This window comes from Juglans regia, chromosome 6 (assembly GCF_001411555.2).
Source record: "Juglans regia cultivar Chandler chromosome 6, Walnut 2.0, whole genome shotgun sequence".
NCBI lineage: Eukaryota > Viridiplantae > Streptophyta > Magnoliopsida > Fagales > Juglandaceae > Juglans > Juglans regia.
Window position 1 is genome coordinate 5,695,949 of NC_049906.1, and position 26,242 is coordinate 5,722,190.

At 34.8% G+C, this 26,242-nt stretch overlaps 2 protein-coding genes across 2 annotated transcripts; both read left to right on the forward strand.

Annotated features, from left to right (window-relative positions):
* Positions 1-6,378: 6,378 nt before the first annotated feature.
* On the forward strand, positions 6,379-12,157 carry LOC109001595 (protein EARLY FLOWERING 3). The gene is made up of 5 exons (XM_018978951.2): positions 6,379-6,801; positions 6,925-7,156; positions 7,710-8,572; positions 10,710-10,761; positions 10,872-12,157. The coding sequence occupies exons 2-5, from the start codon at positions 6,938-6,940 to the stop codon at positions 11,901-11,903; spliced, it is 2,166 nt and encodes a 721-aa protein (XP_018834496.1). The 5' UTR covers positions 6,379-6,801; positions 6,925-6,937; the 3' UTR covers positions 11,904-12,157.
* A 4,886-nt stretch (positions 12,158-17,043) lies between these two features.
* LOC109017963 (protein FAR-RED ELONGATED HYPOCOTYL 3-like) lies at positions 17,044-19,669 on the forward strand. The gene is made up of 4 exons (XM_035690628.1): positions 17,044-17,869; positions 18,038-19,323; positions 19,425-19,538; positions 19,634-19,669. Exons 1-4 carry the CDS (start codon positions 17,044-17,046, stop codon positions 19,667-19,669), a joined length of 2,262 nt encoding a protein of 753 aa, XP_035546521.1.
* Positions 19,670-26,242: the final 6,573 nt, after the last annotated feature.

Sequence of the window (26,242 nt, forward strand, 5' to 3'; positions counted from 1 at the left end):
TCGGAGTAGAAAATGGACTCGAGTGAGCAATCTGTGTAACATTCGCTAGAGCCATACTCGAGCGAACAATAAATGTGACGTTCGCTCAAGCCATACTCAAACGCCACTCGAGCAAACATCACTTCAAAAAAAAAAAAAAAAATTTACAAAAAAGTCGAAGTTCAAAGCCCACATAGGCTTTGACTCTGACTTCGAACTTCGAATACTGGAGTTGGAGTTACTCTGAATCCGACTTTAAATTCCTCAAACTCCATTGGAGTCGGAACCAATGTTTTGAATATCGTACCGGATACCGTACCGGTCAAAGTACTGAAACGAAATATTTCGATACCGGTACCATTTTGTGTATCGTTTCGGGATAGTCGATTTATGAATAAATTATATTCTAAAATAATAGTCTATAGATAAATACATTATATATAAATATATATATATAAATTATAAATAGCTTAATCTGAATTGGGGGTCAAAAAATAAGTTTATAGTTTGAAAAAATGAAAAAAAAAAATTAAAAGCTGAAATATCGGCTGGTACAGATCAAAATACAGGCCGGTACGGCTGTTTGGACAAGTATGAAATACATATGATACATATACCGGCCACTGGGCCGGTACGGAAGATTTCAACTGTACCGACCAGTATAGTACGAAATTAAAAATACTAATCGAAACTTGCCGAAACTTGGGCAGAGTCCAGTACTTGAAAATTTTGCCCACCCCTAAATTGGAATTGAAAATTCAACTAAAGTAATGATATGCGAACAATTATTTTACAATTTCATGAGCAATTATGTAAAATTAAAATACTCAAATTAAGAAAACTTTAATCATTTTAATGAGATGGTATCTTCATATTGGTTGATTGTAAAAGAGTTAGTTATACATATACGAAGATCTAATCTATTCTATTATTGGGGGCACCTTCGGATTGTTTAGATAATGAGTGATCTCAATCCATTTCATTTAATTATTATAATTTTTTAAAATTTTTAAATAAAATATAATTTTTTTAAATCTCAAAATAAAAATTATATTATAATAATATTTTATTTAACTTTTAACTCTAATATCATCTCAACTCAACTTAATTCACTATTCAAATATCATTTAAAAAACTCTTCCGTGACTCTCACCATTGTCACCACCTCATCATCTTACCTCATCATATCCGTCATGCATTGTCCTTAACCCATGCAAAAAGATATTCACATTAGCACTCTTCGATCGTACCATTTTCCTAGGTGATTAAGGTCTAGTTTGTTTTTAAGATTAAAATTTAAAATTTTAAAAATTTTGAAAAGCCTCTCATCTTATTATTATAATTTTTTTAAATTTTTATATAAAATAAAATAAACAATTCAATTTTTTAAATCTCAAAATAAAAATAATATTAAAAAATATATTCTAATAATATTTTATTCAATTTTTTAATTTTAATATCAATTTATCACATCTCATCTATTAAAACAATTCAATTTTAAGAGATTCGCTCTGTCCTGGTCCTTTCACGGGATATCTTGCTCAGCCAACCATAGAAGGACTCTTGTATTTATTTCTAATTTTAATCATACCATTACATTTGGTGAGAACAAAATAAAAAATAAAAAATAAAGATGATTTATGGCAGCCATTGAAATAGATCTAATGAGGATGGAAAGAAACAAAAAGATCCATGAGCAATTCACCCCAATTAGTGCAATCCAACTAGCAACCAACATGAAAATAAATAAATAAATAAAAAAGGGTTTAGTGGAATGCACTTGAGAGCTTGCAAATCCACAAAGCAACGTACACGGGTTATCCACTCATAGCATCAGCATTGAGTAAATTTATCTTTAAATTTTAATAAAAAATACATATTTTTTATATATATCTAAAACTTTTTTATCCATAACTTCACATTGAATTAACTATTGAATTCATCAAAATAATAATATAATATTATTTTTTTAATAATAATATTTTTTTTTCATATTTTATAATTACACTTATCATATATTAATTAAAAATTTAATTTAAATCTTACGTTATTATGACAAGATAGTTAGAGATTAAACGTGAATAAAAATGACTAATGGAAATTAAAAGTAAATAAAAAATAAATTTGATTAGTGAACAGTAGCTCTTCAAATTTAAAAAAACGTATAAATTTATTGTAACTCAAAGTTTTACATTTATCTCTTTGACTAATCCAATACAGCTCTCTTTTAATAAAATTCATCATATTTTATATTTGATTAAACTTTTAATGAAATCAATACCAATGCTCTCGAGCGTTTACCCAGCAAAAGTAACCTTAAAAAAGCTCAATATTTTTTATACTTCCAAGTTCTTCAATCTGTGTGGGCCATTATCTCCAAGTTGAGTGTGCAAAGAAGTTAAAAGGATCAATTCTCCTTGACTAGTCCTTGACATACTTTAGTCATCATCGAAGAAGTTAGATTGGAAAAGAAACGAAAACAATTGAAAGATTGGATTTTCTTTTCGAGCAAGAGAATCACTAAATGATTATTAGATATCTACAAACAACCTGCTTTTGATCATCCTGCATTAAGGAACCACACCATTCAGGTGCATTTGCTTTCATGATCATAACCCTTTTGTCTCTTTTACTCAAATCGTAGTTGAATTATCCGACTAATTATCAAATAGTTCCGGATTCCATAAGAGTACTATCAACCATGTCATTGAGTTCCGTTTGAAATTTGGATTGAACTATTCAGTTCAGTCTAATTTTAAACTGAGTTTAACATTTAAAAATTCAACTCTCAAATCATTAAACTCATATTAACTAAAAAACTCTTTACACGTAAAATCTATAATATTTTTCAACTCAATATCTTTTTACACATGGGATCGACAATTTTTTCAACTTCCTATAAATATATCTAAACTCATTTTAACATCCAAACACATCTAAACTTATCTTAGATGGGTTCTACAAAATTCAATCCACCATCTCAACTCACAACTATTCACAAAGAACTGAATTCATTTCAACTAAACTCAGCGTAACAAATGTTCCATGTCAAGTGTAGATGAGACCCAGCTTTACTATCCAAGATGAGACTTCAAGCACAAAAGGTGACTCCTCTCCGGCACCGGCGCTGTCTCAGACGTGGCAAAAGAGTGGAAGTTGTCCAGAGGGAACCGTTCCCATTCGCAGGATACGAAAGCAAGACTTGTTGATAATTTGTCTTGAAAATATAATCAAATACATGATATACATGCTCATTAATTTGTTCAAATTCTCAACCATAAATTTGAACCAGACTGCATTTCTGGGCACAAAGGGATACAATTATGTTGGAGCTAGAGGGGGAATAAATGCTTGGGGTCCAAGAGTTGAATCTGCCGATGAGTATACTACTGGCCAAATTTGGATTAGAACGGACCCCCCAGCATCAATTTTGAAAGTGTAGAAACAGGCTGGATGGTTTGTGCACCAACCCAAGCAAATTAATTGACCTCAAATTGGAAATTATATTTACAGTTTTAGAATGTGTAAATTTTATGTATTTTTTATAAAAAAAATAGATAAATTTATAGACCATATGAAAAAATTATTTTTTAATGACAAACTCCACTTGTATTCAAGTAAAACGTGTGAAACTTACATATTTTAATATTGTATCTAACAATTTTTTTTCAGGTCAACCCGAAATTATTTGGTGGTGCAGAACCTCGATGTTTTGCACGTAGGACTGTGAGTATACTTTCTTCTTGGAACGAACGGTAATTAGCTACGAATTTATGAGAATTAATTGGTTTCTTCTTGTTTTGTTCATTTTTGGTCAGTTGGATGGGTACGAAAAGACAGGTTGCATTAACCTCGTTTGCCCTGGGTTTGTACAAACTAGCAAGACCATCTTATTAGGAGGAATTCTTCAACCTTTGTCACAGAAAAATGGACCGCAGTATCAGATCGACCTCACGATAAAAATTCTCTCCCTCGCTTTTGCATGATGATCAGAGTTATCTATACAAATATTTTGCATCTAAACCCATGATTTTGCATGACATGACATAAAATCGATGATAATTTTGGGAGCAAAGAACGTGACTACAATGATGATAATTTTATCACAAATAGTGGATTTTTTTGCTTAATATGTGTATAGTATAGAGCTGTTGAATAGAGTTTTTCTTACACCTTACCGGCCTATGTGTTTTTTGTTTTAGGATCCAAGTTCGGAAATTGGTGGCTACACTCTGGTCACAATATAATAGAGTATTGGCCTAGACCTATCCTGTCTTATTTAAAAAAAAAGTATCACCACAATTGCATGTAGATGAGATGTTTGTAGCAAGAAGGTGAAGGGAAACAACCCTCACACTACAACAACCATGGAGAATGTGGATTTTGCAGTCGGGCACATGGCAGTACCTAAGGTTGAAGAACCCTGAATAGGTAGATGTTTTCGCCGAAGAACCCAATTGCTACACCGCCGCCAACTTCGACTCCTAAATCGGAGGTTGTTTTCTACTATGGAGGGCCTGGTCGGAACCCTCAATGTCCATGAGGTGGAGCAAACACGTTGGAAAAGGTTATGGTTGGATATGCATATATGCATGGCTAGGCTTGTTTTAACAATTTGAACATGTATTAATGTTCTATCTCGATGAAACTTAAAATTATAAAACCAGTTCCATTAATATTAATATATATGGTGCATGAATCTCTCATTTTTTAAATAATTCCGAACATAATTAAAAAATGCATGTAGCACATCCTTTTATTAAATACGTGCGTAATATCTTGATATTCGTAATTTATTGTCAAAATATTATTTTAATTTTAAGAGTTAAAAGAAGAAATATAAATATAAATTAAGCATTTAAGCTAATGTATTAGGTGAACCGAATAAATTATAGATATTTTTGTGTCTATTTTATTTGAAATCTTAAAATTTGGATAAAACATTTAAAATATCTAAAAAGAATAACGTTGTTTGAAACCTAATAGAGGCCATGCTTGGGCTCAAATATGAGCTCCACGGGCCTCAATATTCAACTGCAGGGGGTTCCAACTTCCAAGCATTGCCTCATCCGAATAGACCTGATGGCCTTGTGAAGCAGGTAGAATCATGATCTGGGCCCACCTTTTTTGTTGCTTTCAAGTGAATCCAGCTGTATTTGGTAACAAAAGTACACTGGTTTTTACCTCATATTGCAAAGTATTTACTGTTTTTCAAATATGAAAAAAATACAAAAATCTCATTTTATCTTATTATTTTTTTAAATTTTATTATAAAATATTATAAAAAATTTAAATTTTATTATTTTTAAATTTTAAAACAATAATAATATTAAAAAATAATATTTTAAATTTTTATTTATAATTAAAAATTCTCATTCCACTTTTTAAACTTGCGAGATCCAAAACCTTGAAGTAAAGACAAAGTGACCAACTTTTTCAATAGAGAATAAAAAATTTGTTAAAAAAAATAGTATATTATTTGTATAGCAGAAAAGAACAAACCATGTGACCAATTTTAATTTATGTGGGCCAACAATAAAAACTATTTTATACCTTTTATCTCCTTTTCTCTCTAAACTTTTTAATAAATGGATAATATTTGTGTTGAAATCGAAAGTGCAAGATGTTAAACACTTAGCTCATAATACAACGTCACAAAAAAATATATTATTTTAAATTTTATTATCTCTAATCATACTAATAATACGTGTGAAACATGAATATTCTTAAAGTCACGAGCATAACACTATAAAAAGAGTTAAATTTTGAGCTAAATAAATATCTTTTAAAAAATAATTTTATTTAAAAGTTTTTTTATATTACACACTATTGACATGATATAATTTAATTTAAAAGATAAAAATTTAATTTTATAAATAAAAATTTAATTTGATAATGTGGAGTATAAAAATACTTAAATATCATTACTACTCCAAAACTAAATTAAATATGATCAACAATTAAAATTAAGATAATTATATAAGAAAAAAAATAATTTGTATTGATGTAGAACGTGCGTCCGAAAAAAATAAAATTCACTTCTAAAGATATATGCTTTTAGTGAGAATTGTTTGAATACGAGAAGTCTTTTAATTTATTTTATATTATCTAATTATTATAATTTTTTTAAAATTTTACATAAATTATAATAAATAATTTTATTTTTTAAAATATTTTAAAAAAAATAATATTAAAAATAATATTCTACATTATTTTATTTAATTTTTAGATCTAAATCTCCTCTAATCACATTTTCCTATTCTGTGCAGGATTTTGTGCTCTAGTCCGTGCATATAGCACCACTCGCAAAAAGCAGGTCATTCTATAATGGAAAAAGAGCTTCCAGCTCTGTCCAAAGAGGGCCCACAACTCCGCGCTTTTCCCTTTTTCCAGCTCTATCTTCACAGGAAATCCCTAAACACAAGCCCACCACATCCTTCTCACTACGAATCTCTCTCTCTCTCTCAAGTTCTCAACACCACCTCATCCTTCTCTTCACAAATCTCTCTCTTGCTCTCTTCTTCACTTGTAATCCTATACTTGTTCCTTAATCCACGCTTTATTGCTCTTTCCTCCATCAATTTCAGGTCCACATCAAAAGCAACTTTTTCTCTGAACCCTGACTTCTCTCGTAAATCCCTCAGCTTCCGGAAAAGATTATTCCGGAATCGCTTCTTGTTCTGAAGAAAGATTTTCACTTTGTTCTTCTGGAAACGTCGGTTGACTCCGGGATTTTCAATTTTCTGCAAGTGCGTTTTGATCTAAGAGGTCTGATTCGATTCTGGGTTTCCGAGAAGTCGGTCAATTTCCGAGAAAGTAAAGGTTGGTGGTTTCTGGACTTGATTAATATTGGATTTTGGAATTAGAGCTGCAGAACATAAAAGACTAGGTTTTTTTATTTTTTATTTTTTATTTTTTTATTTTGGGGGATTTGTTGAATTGTAGAGACGGAGAGAGGATGAAAAGAGGGAGAGATGACGAGAAGATCATGGGGCCTATGTTCCCAAGGCTTCATGTCAATGATACGGAGAAAGGAGGGCCAAGAGCACCTCCAAGGAATAAAATGGCTCTCTATGAACGGCTAAGTATTCCCTCTCAGCGGTTCAATCCCGGGGTCTTGCCTCTTAACCACACAGATAACACTAGCAGCCCGGTATACCCAGCATCGTCAAGCCAGGTAATTCTTAGAACCAACAACTTGTGTCTTTGCTTTGTTACGTACGGTTTCATGTAGAGTAGTACTTTCTAATTTCTAAAATCTCTGACATATGCCTCGGTTTTAAGTTAATAGGCTGGAGATAGATTGTGAAGTCTTTGTGTATTAGTTGATGACTCAATCGTAAATATATGGTAGAATGATAGTGGACTGTAAAATCAGAGTGTGTGAGTAATTGGGCGGAGTCGTTATTCATTGAATAGCTTATGATTTAGGTTTTTCATGTGCTTGGATTGTTCGGGGAATGCTAGGTGGGAGCAGATTGTTTAACATGCTTATAAATTGTTCCTGTTTTCTTCTCCACTCGAATGGGAAATTGCCTTACCATTAGGGAGTGTTTATAGTTGTATTTGGATGCTATTCTAAGTTCTTGCTCTTGCATTTTTTTTAACACATAGCATACTTGCATCTGTGAAGGGAGCAAGCATATTTGCATTTACCAACTCTAGGGTAGTACCATTGGTTCTCATATTTCTGCAACTGATTACTAGGAGCAATAAATATTGTTTTTCAGGGAAATGGCCTTGAAAGAAATTACAACTTTCCACTTCATGTACCTCCATCAATACCCACACATCAGGGTGAGAAATTGCCTGTTCACCGTTCTGAAGGATCAGGTTTGAATAATTCATTGGCACAACTTGAGCAGAGAAAGAAGGTAGGAGATGAAGATGATTTTATTGTTCCTATATTTGTTCAATCAGGGACTGGGCAATCCCATAGTAAAACTCTGAACAGTAATGATAGGGAAAAAATTGCCTCCTTCAGCCCTACCTATTATGGTTGTTCCACAAAACACCCAAAAGATTGTGGTAAGAATCCCAAGTTGATTACCTCCCCACATATAAATTTGGGACAAGAAGTAAGATGTGAGAGTGAAGGGGACCCAAGATTGAGAGTTTCAAGTCATTCTGTACTATCTGCAACAGATCTGTCAACCAGAGAAAAGTTTGAAGGGCTCGTAAAGGAAACTAAGGCAGCTCCAGATCAGGAGTATCGAGATTTCCCTGTGACTAACATAAGCAGTTCATATGATATTGATGCTTCTTTACAACAAGAGTTCAGAACCAGGTCACAGCTGGTTGACACTGGATTTGCTGATTCTGTAAGGGATGAAGACGATGGAAAAGTTGCCCACCCAAGGAGCATCACTCACTTGGGGGAGGTGAATAGCAGTCCCAATGAGCCTAATAATGGCAATGAATATTGTAGAGACAGGACAAATGTGTCACTACAAGTGGGAAATGTAGACAGAAGTGATGATGTTTCGGAGACCTCAATGGTAGATTCGATAACAGGCTTTGATATCTCTCCAGATGATGTTGTGGGGATAATAGGTCAGAAACATTTCTGGAAAGCGAGAAAAGCTATTGTCAAGTAAGTGTGAATTCTTATTGATATCTACTCAAATGTGTTGCCTCCTGGTGGTCTTAAATCCAAGGATACCATGTGAAACTTTCCTTTCCTGTTTGTTGTTAAAGTTAAAATATACAGAATGATCATATATGCTTGTATCACTAATAACTGTAGCATCCTCATGCTATCTCATATGATGTGGAGAAACAGCCAGACAAAAGACGAAGTTAGGGTACTGAAGCATCGCGTACCCCCCCCCCCCCTTGCGTTTTTTGTTTTTGGGTTACAAGGTCAAGCACAACAATGAATTTTGAGAAAATTATGAAAATGAATTTCTTGTAGATTATCTATTGAAACGTGATTAACTTTTCTCTCTCAATACTACTGAGTTTAACTTAAGAACTTATGTTGGCCCTCTTCTATGTCTATGTTCATTATGTAAATTAAGGAATGTCTTACTCTTACTTTCTATTGGAGAAGTGAAGTGATCATCATTCTGGAAAATCTGAAGTGTTATATTGGAAGCTGCTGACATTTAATATTTTAGGAGTTTCGAATTTGTCCTTTTCCCTCAACTTAAATCTGCAAAAGATTTTTGAGTGCAGTATAAAAAACTAAATAGGAGTATAGGTGTATCTATTTAAACTGTAGAGTTGCAATTATGGCTTTGAAGGAGCGAGAGCTCAGTGTGCTGTTCCAAGATCCCAACTAAAGTGGCATTTTTTGTGTACAAATGCCCTCGATAACATTTTAACAGTGCTGGATTATCTTACAACAGGGAGATGTGCGATCCTAATAGAGTTACTTTGCACAAGGCGATCCCCGAGACAGTGGATCATCTGATTATTTATTGTCCATTTGCGTCTTCATTTTCGGATATATACCTGTCTCGGGTTACTATTGCTTAAAATCCTACTGAACACTGGGGAACTATTACTATGATGGAAATCGAGGGCATGGAGCAAGAGGAGGAGCAAGTGATGGGCATGATCCTTGGAGCTGTTGTTGGGTGAATTTTGGATAATGTTGAAATTGTAAGATTGTTAGTAGACATGGTGACAGGCGAATTTCTCATATGTAGTATTTTGGTGTTCTGCATTGGAGGTTTTTCTGGGGTTTCCATTCATATTCTTTTTACCTGCACTCTGAGCATACATTCTTAGATGTTCTGTCCATGGAAAGAAAAATCATGCAAATTGTTGAGCTTCACCTAGCTCATCTTGTTTGGTTTCATTGTACTGAGGATTGAATCTGATCAAAAGATTGTATCTGAGTGACTAACAAGTGATTTAGACATTCTTGTTGTGATAACTTTGATGCTTTATTTCTTTGGAAGAAAGAAGTGTAAATCGTGTACCTTGTTTGAGTTGCAAATTGGTTATGCTAGAAGCTGCATCTTTCATATAGCTTCCTATTTCATTTGTTTGCACTAAATCTTTTATATAGCTTCCTATTTCATTTGTTTGCACTAAATCTTTTATATAGCTTCCTATTTACTTTAGTCAGTAGCACACAGATACTTTGTGTTCAGAGAACCTTGCCTCTCTTTCTGCCTTTTTCTTTCTTTTTCAGCAAATGGTGCAGGTTGGGATACTTATAAAATAAATGGTGCGGGTTGTGATATGGTCATGTGTGACATATGGATTAAAGTAAGGCATTCCTCTAAAATAAATACACACTAAGCTTTGTGTTTTGAGTGAGGATATGTGAGGGACTTCTTAAACTACAACTCAACCCACTAACCACTTAGGCCCCGTTTGGTTATACAAATGAGATGAGATGAAAGTTGAAAATTGAATAAAATATTGTTAGAATATAATTTTTTAATATTGTTTTTGTTTTAAGATTTGAAAAAGTTGAATTGTTTATTGTATTTTGTGTGGGAGTTTAGGAAAGTTGTAATGATTAGATGAGATGAGGTGAGTTGAAATGGTTTGTGTAACCAAACAAGGCCTTAGTCTCTAATTGCACCTCCATTTGTGTGGGTTGCTTTGATCTATGTGATGGTCCTTAAGTTGATGCCATCTGGTGCTTCATTCTGCTCTATTGTCTGGCTTATTTTCTTGTATTACCCTTGGTTGGTTATATGTTTATGGAGGCTTCATTTGATGAATATTCTGCGAGTTAGTTCTTGATACACTCCTGTTACTCTCCACAGTCAGCAAAGAGTGTTTGCAGTGCAAGTATTTGAGCTGCATAGACTGATAAAGGTAAGGTGGTCTTTGACTCTGTTGGGTAGCTTTTTATGATCTTAAAACGCTTTGATTATATATATTATTCACATGAGAAGAATGCAGCTTAATTATTTATATTCAAACAGGTCCAACAACTGATTGCTGGATCACCGCATGTTTTGCTTGAAAATGGTGCTTTTCTTGGCAAACCTTCATTGAAGGACTGTCCTGCAAAGAAACTTCCATCCAAGTATGTTGTAAAACCGCCATCATACATTTCAAAGTGCAAAGACAATTCCGAGAAGGAAAACCATAAAATGGAACGTTCTGCAGAAAATGCAGTTGGGAAGACATCTGTTTCTTCCGCTAAAAATGGCAATCAGCCTTCAAATTGTGGGCATTTTCTTGGAAACTCGCAGCCAGTTCCTGTGGCTACTGATAATAAAATGGGTTCATGGTCCTTCCATCAGTCACCTGGAAATCAATGGTTAATCCCTGTAGTCTCTCCATCTGAAGGACTCATATACAAGCCATATCCTGGGCCTGGGTTTATGGGAACTGCTTGTGGGGGATATGGACCTTTCAGCCCGGCTCCCTTGACGGGAAACTTTATGAATTCAGCATATGGGGGGGTTCCAACTCATCCTTATCATCAAGGAATTGGTAATCTTCCCAATACTTCTCTAGTTGGTCAGACTTACTTCCCTACATATGGCATGCCAGTCATGCACCCGGCCATGCCAGGTTCAGGTGTTGAACAAGTTAACCAATATGCTGGACCTGGCTTACATGGTCAAACTCAGGTCTCTGTTGGCGGAGCCAACTCTAACATGCAGCATCAGAGCTCATGTAACATGCCAAATAGTACAAATGGAGCTAGTCCACAAGTTGGTAAGTTTCAGGCTGCAAAAGACGGTGAATTGCAAGGAAGCACAGCAAGTAGTCCATGCGAGAGACCGCAAGGTGTTGGGACAGGTTACACTTCCAAGGGGGAAGATGCACTTCCACTTTTTCCTATGGCTTCAGTAGTCCCAGAGGCAGCTCCTCAGCTTCATGAGACTGACCAAACAGCGCGAGTGATCAAAGTTGTGCCACATAATCCTAGAACTGCTACTGAGTCAGCAGCTCGAATTTTCCAATCCATTCAAGAAGAGAGAAAGCAGTATGACTCAGCGTAGCTCATTTTTGCTAATCACCTGCGAGTTAATGATCTTGGGCTCATCTTAAGCTGGTGTGGTGCTTGGTCATTTCCTCTGTAGTTTTTTGTTATGATATTTGTAATGGGCTTCTCTATATTTCAGTGTCGTGACCTAGTTTTTTTCCTTTCTTTTTTTTTTTCTTGTTAAGTGTAGTGACCTGTTATACAGTATATTCATATGTTGATAAGTTTCTGGAGAATCAATACCTTTTGAATATATGTTGTCTTTCTCAATTTTTTTGGTTGGACTGAGTACTTTTTGGTAGGGGTGGCATTTCTTAGTGAAGAAGATTGGTTTTCACTTCTCACCTTTGAAACCGCACCGTTTGCTTCATTTTATTTTGGAAAATTTTATACATCATACTATTATTTCACTTTCATCCCACTAAGTAAGATGTGACACATTTATCACTATTAAATGATTATTTATTTCATTTTTTTTTTATCATCTAATAGTGATAAATATGTCACATGTTACTAAGTATGATCAAAATAGGATGAGAGTGTGGTGTATAGTATTACTCATTTTATTTTTAATGTTCAACAACCCTTTAATTGTGTTTTATATATATACAACTTAAGTGTGATTATTGTACTGTTTTTGCATTTAAATGTTATTTACCTCAAGAAAAAAGAAACTAATTATGCCTTTGTATGGGGATATAGTTTCATCTCCAACATTGTTACACAGAAAATACTATATATGCTACGAACTTAAGAAGATATTTTTGAAGAAAAATATAGTTCTTTTCCTTCCAAATCGTAGTTTGGCTTATAAATTTTAAAGCTTATCATATTTCAAAGATATTGACATGTTAATAAGTTATGAAAGTTTCATAAAAATATTTGTAGCAAGATAGAGTGAATGTCTTTTAGCATGTGTTATTTTTTAATAATTTTATGGACACTTGGACTGGATTTGAAAATTCAACTAGAGTAATGATATGCATACCAATATTTTACAATTTCAAGAGCAGTTATGTAAAATTGAAATACTCAAATTAAGAAAACTTCTATCCTTTTAATGAGATGGTAACATCATATTAATTGACTGTAAAAGAGTTAGTTATAAAGATATGAAAATCTATTCTATACTCTTAGGGCAGGTTTGGGGCCAAAATCAAAACACAAAATTCTCATCTCATCTCATCTCATCATTACACATTTTTCAAATTTCCATACAAAATATAATAAACAATTCAACTTTTTCAAATCTCAATACACATTTTTCAAATTCCAAAACAATAATAATATTAAAACTTAATATTTTAAATTTCAAAACAAAACACAAAATTCTCATCTCAGCCCCTAAACCTACCCTAGTGGGGTGGGTGTGATAATTCGAGATCATAATGGTCAGGTCATAGGGACACTCAAAGCTTCCAGATGGTTTAAAGGCAGCCCTTTTGATGCTGAAGCATATGACCTTCTACTAGCTGCAATTTTTTTGTAAAGAAATGGGGCTCAAGCAAGTCCTCTTGGAAGGTGACTCAAAACAAGTGGTTGATTTGTTGCAGAATCAGGTTTCAAATTGGAGCCTGGGAGGTTTGCTGATTGAAGATGCCCGAAACCTAATGAATTCCTGTAGCAAATGGACAGCTAATCACGCATACAAGAAGGCCAACAAGGCAGCTCACTTCTTAGCAAAATCTGGTTTAAATTTATCAGAGGATGTATATGATATTGAAGAATGTCAATCCATTCGGCATTCAATCCATTATAAACATTGAGATGTTGTAAGCTCTTTTATCAATAGAGTTAGTCTTTCTTTTTCAAAAAAAAAAAAAAAGTGGGGGCATCTTAAGGGTTGTTTGGATAATGAGTTAATATCAACTCATCTCATCTAATCATTACAACTTTTCAAAATTTTCAAATAAAATATAATAAACAATTCAACTTTCTCAAATCTCAAAATAAAAATAATATTAAAAAATTAGATTCTAACAATATTTTATTTAACTTTCAACTCTCATTTCATCTCAACTCAACTCAACTCACTGTCCAAATCTCCCATCGAGTTATAAAGATATGAAGATCTATTCTACACTCTTAGTGGGGGCATCTTAAGGGTTGTTTGGATAATGAGTTGATCTCAACTCATCTCATCTAATTTTTACAATTTTTTCAAATTTTTAAATAAAATATAATAAACAATTCAACTTGTTCAAGTTTAAAAATAAAAATAATATTAAAAAATAATATTGTAACAATATTTTATTTAATTTTCAATTTTCATTTCTTCTCAACTCAACTCACCGTCCAAATCTCCCATTGCACCCTTTATTCTTATGTTGCCCATTACAAGAACTCTTTCGTGACTCTCACCATTACCACCACCTCATCATCTTACCTCATCATATCTGTCATGCATTGTCCATAACCCATGCAAGAAGATTATTTCACATCAGCACTCTTCGATCATCCCCCTTTTCCAAGGTGATTGAGAGATTCGCTCTATCCTAGTCCTTTAACGTGATATCTTGCTCAGCCAACTATAGATGGACTCTTGTATTAATTTATAATTTTAATCAAACCATTACATTTGGTGAGAACAAAATAAATAAATAAATAAATAAAAGATGATTTATGGCAGCCAATGAAATAGATCTAATGTGGATGGAAAGATACAAGAAGATCCATGACCAAATCACCCCAATTAGTGCAATCCAACTAGCAACCAACATTAAAAAAGAAGAAGAAGAAGAAGAAGAAGAAGGAGGAGGTTTTAGTGGAATGCACTTGAGAGCTTGCAAATCCACAAAGCAACGTACACAGGTTATCCACTCATGCGTTTACCCAGCAAAAGTAACCTTAAAAAAGCTCAATATTTTTTTTACGTCCAAGTTCTTCAATCTGTGTGGGCCATTATCTCCAAGTTGAGTGTGCAAAGAAGTTAAAAGGATCAATTCTCCATGCATGGACCGAGTCAATCACAAGTATAAGATGAACGACAAAGACAGCCCTCTTAATTCTCAAAACATCCAAACTAGTCCTTGACATACTTATAGTCATCATCGAAGAAGGTAGATAGATTGGAAAATAAACGAAAACAATTGAAAGATAGAGTTTTCTTTTCGAGCAAGATAATCACTAACTGATTATTTCCTTTCATCATATGATAGACTAGTAAGAATATATATCATCTCGTTCGTACGTTTTTCACTATCAATTGATTAGTCGAGAAAAATCATACATTGTTCGAGAAAGATCATATATAGTTCTTCGATATATTTAGAATTTGATTAATCTTATAGCTTATCAAGGCAATCCGGATTCTCAAGCAAATTAACCTTAACTCAAATAAGTATCAACCCAATAAATGTAAAGTTAATTAAATAGCTATTTATATGCCATGCAAACGACTGCGTTTGGATGTTAAATTGAGTTGAGATCTTTATAAATAGTAGTGAGTTGAGATGGTATAATAAATTTTGTTTAGATGTGTGTTTGGATGTTAAGATGAATTTATATATATTTATGGAAAGTTGAAAGTATAAAAATATTTTAAACTAAGATGAATTTAATAATTTAAAATTTAAATATTTAGATATTAAATTTAGCTTAACATCAGACTCAGTCCAAATTCCAAAAACCTGAGTTGACCCTTAAAGAAAAGAGTAGTTCTATATACAGTCCTCTAAAGAGGACTGTATTGCAGTCCTGGTCTGTAAAATGTCTATCTTATCCCCATTTTAATTTATGAATTGACCAAATTAACCTTCCTTATCCAGAACTACTCCTCTGCACGGAAATTAGAAACAATTTCAAATCTCGCACCCCAGCACCCCTGCTCTTGCGTTTCCCTCTGCGCCGCGCATCAGCAATCCGAACGAATCCCTCCCTCTGTTAATAACCTTCATTATTTCCTGCACCATCGACGGACGATTCTCCACCAACGGACGGAACGCCTTCTGCACCATCGACTGCCGATTGCCGACGAGCTCCTTGGTAAAAATCTTGATCTGCACTTGTTTATTTACATACATATCATGGGTTGTTTTACCTACTGCTGGTGCTGGGTTTTGGTTGTTTGCTGAATTTTGTTTGCTGAATTAGGCTGTATAAATATAGAATAATCATGTTTTAGGATGGACAATCTGATTTTTAGGGATCTGATTTTTTATTGGTGAATTAGTTTGTATAAATACAGAGTAAATGAACAAAATCAAGAGGCAAGTTTCAGCTGCACTCTTATCTCTGTTAATAGCTTCTCCATTTTTTAGCATTTTTATCATTTCCTGAAAATATCATTTGTAGATGTTCTTTCTCTAACATATAATCTTTGACTTTTGGATGGGTCCTGCATTTTTATACATATGAATGCATGCGAGTGGCCATTTTTCATCAGTGATCATGTGCTACATCTACATATATATATGGAACAGATAGTTTATGGCCGGCAAAACATCTTACCTGGTGGCTGAATGGAAAGTTCAATTTTGAGAAGAAATAAACGCCTGCATAAATATCTAATACTGAAATTATGTTTGATTGTTTGATAATGTTGAGATTATCAAGAGCCATAACGTATAATAAATGTACAGTTCAACTACAGTAGTACGAAAATAACTTTGGCAGCTACCAGTACACTAATGATGAATAGTGAGTGCCTTCAGCCATGGATATAACCCACCTGATATGCAGAAAGAGTCCAAGCTCTGACCTTTGGCTTCTGACATAGATAGCAGCATTTTTGGTTTTGCACATTCTCTATCTACACAAGTGCTGGATATCATCAAGACTTCTGGATTCCCTTTTGGTGTGCATATGGTTAATTTCGAATACATTGGATATGTTTATTTTTTGGTGTTAATTTAGGACCTATGTAGCACAATAATTTGCAATGGTCAATATACAGATGGATCTTATAGATCGATTTCTGAACTTATATAGACTATGAACTTGCAGCGTGTTTTTTCTGGTGCACCAGCTAAATTTATCATATGCTGTGGTTAGATTTTTATGTAAATGTTGCTAATTTGTTGTGCTTTAATTTTAATTTTTTTTTTTTTTTACTTCCATGTTGTGCTTTAAATATATGAAGATTGTTGTTGATGGAGAAAGGGGAAGAATGCACATCTACTAGGCGATCATTGTTTTTTTCCAAAAGTAGTAATTATATGGATCCCCCAAATGTGAGAGATGATGAGGTAGTGATTGATAATCATGGTGTAATGCTGGGGAATGATGATGATGATGTGGTTTTAGAGCCAACGGTAGGAAATAATGATGATGGGGTTTCAGAGCCAATGTCGGGAAATGATGATGATGGGGTTTCAGAACCAACACCGGGAAATGATGATGATGGGGTTTCAGAACCAACACCAGGAAATGATGATGATGGGGTTTCAGAACCAACGCCGGGGATGTTTTTTAAAACTGAGAAAGAACTTATTTACTACTACAAGCAATATGGGAGACAGGCTGGATTTGGCATAATGACCCAAAGAAGTAAAAGGGAAGATGATGGGAGTGTTAGATATGTAACACTTGGGTGTGCTCGTGGTGGTAAGGCAAGAAAACGTATTACCAACATTTCTAAACCACGCCCGACAACAAAAACTGATTGTAAGGCGAGAATTAATGCAGTTTTGGCTGATGGTGTCTTACGTATAACTACTGTTTGCAATGCACATAACCATGGGTTAAGTCCACAAAAGGCAAGATTTTTTAGATGTAATCGCGCAATTGATGATTCCGTGAAGAGACAGTTAGATATTAACGACAAGGCAGGCATAGGTATGGCCAAAAGTTTTAACGCATTGGTTGTCGAGGCTGGTGGTTTTGAGAAACTTCCATTTATTGAAAAAGATGCAAGAAATTATATAGACAAGGCTCGCCACCTTAGACTTGGCAAAGGAGGTGCTGATGCACTTCGTGGTTATTTTGAGAGGATGCAGTACAAGAATGATGGGTTTTACTCATCGATGGATTTGGATGATGATGGTCGATTAAAAAATGTCTTTTGGGCCGATGCACGCAGCAGAGCAGCATATGATTATTTTGGAGATGTTGTGACATTTGATACAACATACCTAACAAATAGATATGGCATGCCATTTGCTCCGTTTGTTGGTGTTAACCACCATGGACAGTCAATACTTTTGGGAGCAGGCTTGATATCAAGTGAAAATACTGAAACATTTGCCTGGTTATTTGACACTTGGTTGAAATGTATGGATGGGAGGGCGCCAAAAGCTATCATCACTGATCAAGACAGGGCCATGAAAAATGCTATTGCAATAGTCTTTCCAAATACCCGGCATAGATACTGTTTGTGGCACATAATGAGAAAACTACCAGAGAAGTTGGGCTCACATACTGAATTTAAGTATGGGTTGAAAAGTGCATTGCAGAGATGTGTTTATGATTCTCAGACTTCTGACGAGTTTGAGAAGTCTTGGGAGGTGTTTATTAACACGTACAATTTGAAGGAAAATGCATGGCTTCAAAGTCTCTATAGTGAGCGAATGTATTGGGTTCCCGTATATTTGAAAAATACATTTTGGGCTGGGATGAGCACAACTCAGAGGAGTGAGAGCATGAATGCCTTTTTTGATGGATATGTTCATTCAGGGACTACGTTGAAAGAATTCGTTGATCAATTCGACAATGCACTGAGGAAGAAAGTAGAGAATGAGATGGCAGCGGATTTCCACTCATTCAATTGCACAGTCCCTTGTATAACTCATTTACCCGTGGAGAAAAAATTCCAAGCAGTATACACGAATTCTAAATTTAAGGAAGTGCAGTCAGAAGTAATGGGAATTATCTACTCTCATTGTGTTGTCATAAAAACAGAAGGGGCAATTACCACGTATCAAGTTAATGACCAAAGGGTAGTTGAAGACGGCATCAAGAAGTCAACTTTGCAGGCGTACTTCAATGAAGATGAGTGTGAGGCAAAGTGCATGTGTGGACTATTTGAGATGAGAGGGATTATATGTAGGCACATTCTCTCAATTTTTGCTGCAAGGGATGTCCAAGTGTTGCCAGAAAAATACATTATGGAGAGGTGGAGGAAGGACATTAAACGTAGATATGCTCTCATCCGAAGCAGTTACGATGACTTGAGTGGTAAACCAGCTGCTAGTCGGTACTCTGGTTTGATAAAATTATGTTTCCAAGTAGCTACAAATGCATGTGAAAGCGAAGATAATTCTCTGGACATGACACAGAAGCTAAAGGCGATGAATGAAATTTACACTAAATTGAAGCCTCAAGCCACAGTTGCAAGCACTCATGCTTCCATTGACGCTGAAACTGGAAGTTCGAAGAAAGTGTTGAGCCCTCGTGTTGTCAGAGGCAAAGGTAGGCCGCCATCAAAGAGGAGACAACCTACAATAGAGAAGTTACAAACCAAAAATAAAAAGGCTAGTGGCAAGCGACAAAGAAAGAATGTATGGAAGATTTAAATAATATGATTTTGATATAGTTTTAACAAATGTATGGAAGATTTAAATAATATGATTTTGTCATTTGTTTATGTATTCAAATGTAGGCCCCATTGCGGACGGAAGATGTATTAAATCCCACAGAATCGGTCATACTGCACGACACACCAGAAGCTATTGTTTCGCAACTACCTGGTACACAACAAAGCGTTATTTCTCAGGTAAATGTTAAATAATATTCATTTTTCTCTATATTTTGAACAAATAATGTTGAGTTTTGCATGATGTTTTACAGAATATTTCAAATTACTTGCAGGCGAACTTCGCATGTCCTGACCCTCTCGATGATTGATGAAAGACATGGTAGACTGCTGGCCCCATCAAAGTATTTGAGAGTTGAAGACGTTGTAGACTGTTATGTTGACAAAAGCTCATAACTTCAGTTGTATAACTCTAATTTGCATTGTTGTAAACTTGGGGTATTGTTGTAAGATTGGATATTTATATCGTTTTAAGAGTATGAATTATGTTTTGGGTATGAGATATGTTATTATTAAAGTGTTGATAAAAGTGTTGGTTCAAAGTTATAATCCCATGCTCATGGGTTTTATTCAATGTAGAACAAAATACATGAAATATAGTGGAAGAAAAATACTTCTCATAACCATTCATAATGTTCACAAGTCTGATGGGTTTGAATATTACAATATTGATAAAGGTTGTAAACATATCTATTACAACATACTTAACAACATTACACAGTTTGATATACACTGCTACTAATTTGTAACTGTTCTTGATCCTATCCAACAACAAAATATTAAAATTGCAAGTCCCCAATACACGCAGGGTCGCATGCTTGTATGATTAATATCTTTCATTACACCATGAAGCTCATCCTCTTCATTTTGGATGTCATCTTCCAATTTTTGCATCTGTACCCTCTTACGTTGGAGTTCTTCCTCCCTCTTTCGGAGTTCTTCCTCCCTCTTTCGGAGTTCTTCCTCCCATTTTTGGAGTTCTTTCTCTCTCTTTTGGAGACGACGCTCTCTTTCGCACACAACTTTTCCTTCATTTTCTATTTCAATATCTGCCCATAAAAAGTACTCGCAGTATGGCCTTCCCTGCAGCAAACACCTAATTAGTGTAAGAAAGTACAATTAATACAACAATATCTTATAAAGGTAACCTTTGTATTGTTTGAAATTTGTTAGTGTTACCTCTCTGTTGTAATTTGGACAAGAATAAAAAGGTCGGCTTGGATTTTTGGTTGTTTTCGATAATTTTAAACGTGCCATCTCTCCGCATAGACATTTTGGAGCATGATTCGAAGAAGATGAAGATCGCGATGAAGACATTGCGTATCAAAAATTTTACAAAGTTCTTGAAGCTGTGTAATACTGGAAATGTGTTATGCCTACATAGAAAATAGATAAAAGTTAAGATAAAAGTTAATATCTATAGATTCTATCAAGATTCAAGTGTGCTAAGCCGACCTGATTCTAATGGTGTGATGACCTCAATGACAACCATGCAAGTATGTATCCTGGTTCATTGTCAAGTGATACAAGTTTATTGGTGAACTAACCTATTGCTATCAATTATTATATAATAAATAGAAGAGCATTTATTCATAGTTCTTTTATGCAACTATCACTATTTTATGTTAGATGACAAATTCATCCTGTTTTATGGAAAACTGATTAAGCACTTCTGGTGGTGTTTTTTTTTTTTTTATCATTTGTGCAATATCATACATTTGTGTTACTTTTTCACATCAGTCTGTGGCTTTTGTTTGGTAAGAAAATTCTTGATATATAGCTTGACTTCAAAATGCTCATACCTGCATGATCTTCCGAGCACTAGAAGGTCAATTTCTCTGTTATTTCTAGGTGACTGCCTTACATGAGATTCCAAATAATGTGTGCATATATAATTTTGAAGTTAGAAAAATGGCAATATTTATATGTCAATGCAATATTTGACATGCTATTTCTGAGAATTCTATTTGCGGGTATTATACTAATATCCCAATCAGGAAATAAAATCTTACTGGTATATACCGGTTGTGATTTAACTTCTCTTTTTAACCTATCCAGGAGAATGCAACCAATGCGCAGGCAAGTTGTATTGTTGAATGATTCTGGTTAACTCTTACATACAAGATTAAGACTAATTCAATTTCTTCTATTGAACAAATCATTGAGGATGGTAATATCTAGTAACATTGTTGACTGGTGATCAATTAATAGAAAATATTAAAACATTAGTAGCTTTGCTTAAAATTCATTTTCGACATAATTTTAGAGAAGCCAACTCAAAGCCAGAAGCCATTCACAAATTTCAACAAACACGTAGAGTGCATTTCTAAACCAGAGGTATTTTCAACTAACAAGTAAATATCTTAACACAAATTTACAACCAAGTAAAACCAATCTTACAGATAAAAAATGAGAAGAATTACGAACAGAATATAATCAAGATTCACACTCAGACCAGAAAAATTCACGCTCAAATCGCATTCGGGGAAATCCTCACCAAGATGGAGATGGCCACGCTGCGCGATGTAGACGGAGATGGCGACGGCGCTGCACTGGGCACGGCGACGGCGCTGTTCGTGCGCGATAGTGGGCGTTGGGCACGACGACGGCGCTGCTCTTGTGCGTGCGCGATGGGGGGCTTCGTGCGCGATGAGGGGCTTCGTGCGCGATTGGCTTCGTCTGGGCGATGAAGGGGGAACGAATCAATGCTGGGAGCCGAGTCCTGCCTTTGGGGGTTGGTTTCAACAAAATGATAAAACGCCCCGTTTCGTTCCTTTAATGAAACGTTACGTTTCATTAAAGGACTGCATTGCAGTCCCGAATCGGGGACTGCAAGAAGAATTATTCTAAAGAAAATGATCACTTCACTCAAAGTACAATGACCCAAAAACTCCTTTCAACTTTGAATTCCATCACAATTTGTCGTACACAACATGTCTCATTGGTCGCTCCAACTGTTACCTTAGAAAATATTCCCTTAATTAAACACTTATTCTCTTCCTTTTGATTGATATTGACAATGGGAAGGATCTTCCCTCCAACGATGGGAAGCATCCAACGATCCTCTAAACACTGCTAAAGACTCTATCTTATGATCTTATAATTATTGTAAGATATCGTTATATTTTTCTAAAAAGAAATTGGAGAATACATAATTCTAAAAAAATAAAATAACTGTGAGACACAATATTAAGTAAAAATAAATCTCAAAAGGGCAAATAAAGGAATAAAATATACTATATGTAATCGAGATCAAAGATAAATATTTTAGTTTAAAAAAGATATCATAAAAGTAAATTCACAAATAGACACGAGTAGTACTTCATATTATACATTAAATCTACCAAGTAAATCTAACGTAGCATATAAAGTTACGTTAATTTATGAGTTTATTTTTATAAAATCTCTTTATAACTGTAGTACATCTCAACGAAAAATCAATCTCTTGAAGTTTCCTTTTCATTGGCATTAGTCTCAAACACCTTTTCATAGGCTAGACGAAGTTTTCTCTTCGCCGACTCAAGTTTCAACTCTAAAATTCCTGCCTTGTACTGATAATCATCCTCAAAGTTAGGTTCTGAAATCTCATGATATGTATCGTTATTAGAGCTGAATTCCTTCCAACATATATGATTTGGCTTGAGAACTTGTTTGAGCCTCTTCATCTGTTTACTAGTCTCGTGGTGAGACGATGGGTTTTGCCTTCTCTTTTTGTTCTTCTTCTTCTTCTTGTGTCATGGCTTAAGAGTTAGTAGAAGCTGCTATCAAGCAGGCATGAAGGAGTTGATGAGTGCAGAGGAATGATGGTTTTGTTAGTTGGGATGTAATTGTTGTTGTTTACTTTGGTAGAAAAGCTGTAAGTTGTGTAGTGTTTTCGACATCATGTGTGTTAGTAGAAGGGTGTTATTGTATTAGTGGGACGATGTCGTTTTAATTGGAAATAATTGTAGAAGATCATACGATGTCGAAGGGATGTATAAAACATATGAAATCTAGAGGGAAAGCAACAGAAATTTGATATTCATCCTCAATCTCCCTCTCTCCCTATCTTTCTCTCTCTACTTCTTGGAAATTGACTATCTCGAATTAGTCATTGAAAAGGACTAGATCTTTTTCTCAGATTACAAATTCTTTAAATCATTTGAGGCAACAACATGAAAGACAGTAGAAACAACTAGAAGATACCATTGCGGTGTTGGTGCAATAGCAAGAAGCTGCTAATGTAGACAAGGAGAATAAGGATAAGAAGTTTAATGAATTGCCACAACAAATTTCTAGAGTTTCAGAAAATGGGTCGATGGGTAATGATGCAGTTGGTGATATAAATGAAGGGGTGGGCGAAATTCATTGGAGAGACAATTATAACAAAAGTTTTATGAAGGGAATTAAACTTGAATTTCCAAGATTTGCTGGCAAGAATCCTGCTAGTTGGGTTTACAGAGCAAATCAGTATTTTTTACATCACCAAGTACCTCCAAGTCAAATAATTTTTCTTGCTTCATTTCACACAAACGACGAGGCTCTCATTTGGTTCCAGGATGCTAGTGAGGCTGGGGTCTTTCATACGTGGGAAGATTTTGTGCAGGCTATCCAAGTTAGATTTGGGTCATCTCCCTATGATGATCCAATGGAAGCCCTCACGAGGTTGAAGCAGGTCAGTACAGTAACACATTACAAAGCTGAGTTTGAATTACTCTCTAATAGATTTAGAGGTATTTCTGAGAAAAATAAACTCAGTTATTTTCTGAGTGTGTTGAGAGACGAAATTCGTCTACCTGTTAGGATGATGAATCCTACAAACTTGAATGATGTGTTTGGGTTAGTTAAGATCCAAGAGTAGTATGTGTGGAATACAAAAAAATCATGGAGGAATGGATCTTTTGAATTCAATCAACAGGATCAGGGATGAATGGGAACAAACCTGGTCAAATGGGTTCTATTTTGGGAGTTCCAAAACCTCAATCAGTTACTAAAATGCCTTATCAAAAAGTTAATGAGGCAAAAATGCTGGAGAGGAGGAAAAATGGCTTGTGCTATTTCTGTGATGAGAAGTGGCATCAAGTGCATAAATCTGTGAGACCAAAATTGCATTTGGTGGAAGGTATGGAGGTATCTGAGAGCATTGCTGGGGAGGAAGACCAAGAACAAGAGTTACAGGTTCTTGAAGAAAGTGGGGCAGTTGAAGAACAAGAAGGTAGTGGTATTAATAGATGCTGCAAGTATCTACAATTTCTTCAATTGCTGGAAGGTAGTGATATTTTGTGGATACTTCAGTAGCTACTAAATGCAACATGTTGATTACAAAAGCCAATACAATCAAGGTGAAGGTGGCAAATGGAGAGGTGCTGTCAACAGAGAGAAGATGCAACTCAATGTTAGTACAGATGCAAGGTACTACATTTGTCACTGACTTTTTCACACTTGCTATGGGGGCTTTGATGTAGTATTGGGGGTTCAATGGTTGCTGTCGTTGGGCCCTATTCTGTGGGACTTTAGGGAGTTAAGAATGGAGTTTACGTACAAGGGTAGGCACATCTTGAAGGGTATCTCAGCTACTAGGGGTAAATTGATTGATGATAAGGGATTTTCTAGAGTTTCTGCTATGGAACACAAATGGCTGTTATTACAGCTAATTTCTGGTGAGCCCAAACAACCTATTTCTATTGATTCTAAAGAAATATCTAGATTGTTAAAACAGTATAGTGGAGTTTTTTAGAAATCTAAGGGTTTGCCTCCAAAAAGAACTCATGACCATCATATTCCTTTAAAACAGGAAACTATGCCAATGAGTTTAAGACCCTATATATACCTCTTTTATAAAAAATGTGAAATAGAGAATATTGTAAAAGAATTACAAGAATTTGGGGTTATAAGGCCAAGTCAGTCTCCATTTTCTTCTCCCATTTTATTAGTGAGGAAGGCTGATGGCACATGGAGAATGTGCATAGATTATAGGGTATTGAATGAAGTTACTGTGAAGGATAAATACCCTATACCTATGGTGGATGAGCTGTTGGACGAGCTTTATGGCTCTATTGTGTTTTCTAAGTTGGACCTCAGGTTTGGATACCACCAGATTCAAATGAAGGAAGAAGATATTCATATGACAACATTTAGAACACATGAGAGTTATTATGAGTTCATTGTGATGCCACTTGGACTCACTAATGCACCCTCTACATTTTAATGCCTTATGAATGATGTATTTAAGCCTTTTTTATGACATTTTTTTTATTGTGTTCTTTGATGATATCCTTGTTTATAACAAGAATTTTTATTCTCACTTGATTCATCTGCAGACTATTTTGGAAACTTTGGGCAAACATCAGCTTTTTTTTCAAAGATGTCGAAGTGTAGGTTTGCAAGTTATGAGATTGAATACTTGGGTCACTTGATCAGTAAAGATGGGGTGAGATGTGATCCTAAGAAATTGGAGTCTATGATAAGCTAACCAGTTCCTAAGAATATTAAGTCTTTGAGAGGATTCTTAGGACTAACATGTTATTATAGAAAGTCCATTAAGAATTATGGACAGTTAGCTCCACCCTTAATTGTTTTGTTGAAGAAAGTTTTTTTTTTTTTAATGGAGTGAGAGTCAGCAACTGAAGCATTTAATCAACTTAAGTTAGCAATCACAACATCACTAATGTTGGCCTTACCTAACTTTTCAAAAGTCTTTGTAATCGAATGTGATCCATGTGGGACTGGTATAAGAGCTATTTTGATGCAGGATCACAGATCTTTGGCCTTTCTCAGTTAGGCTTTGAAGGGTAGAAATTTGCAGCTCTCAACCTATGAGAAGGAACCATTAGCATTAGTCCTGACAGTTAAGAAATGGAAACCTTACTTACTTGGTAGGTCATTTGTGGTAAGGACTGATCATC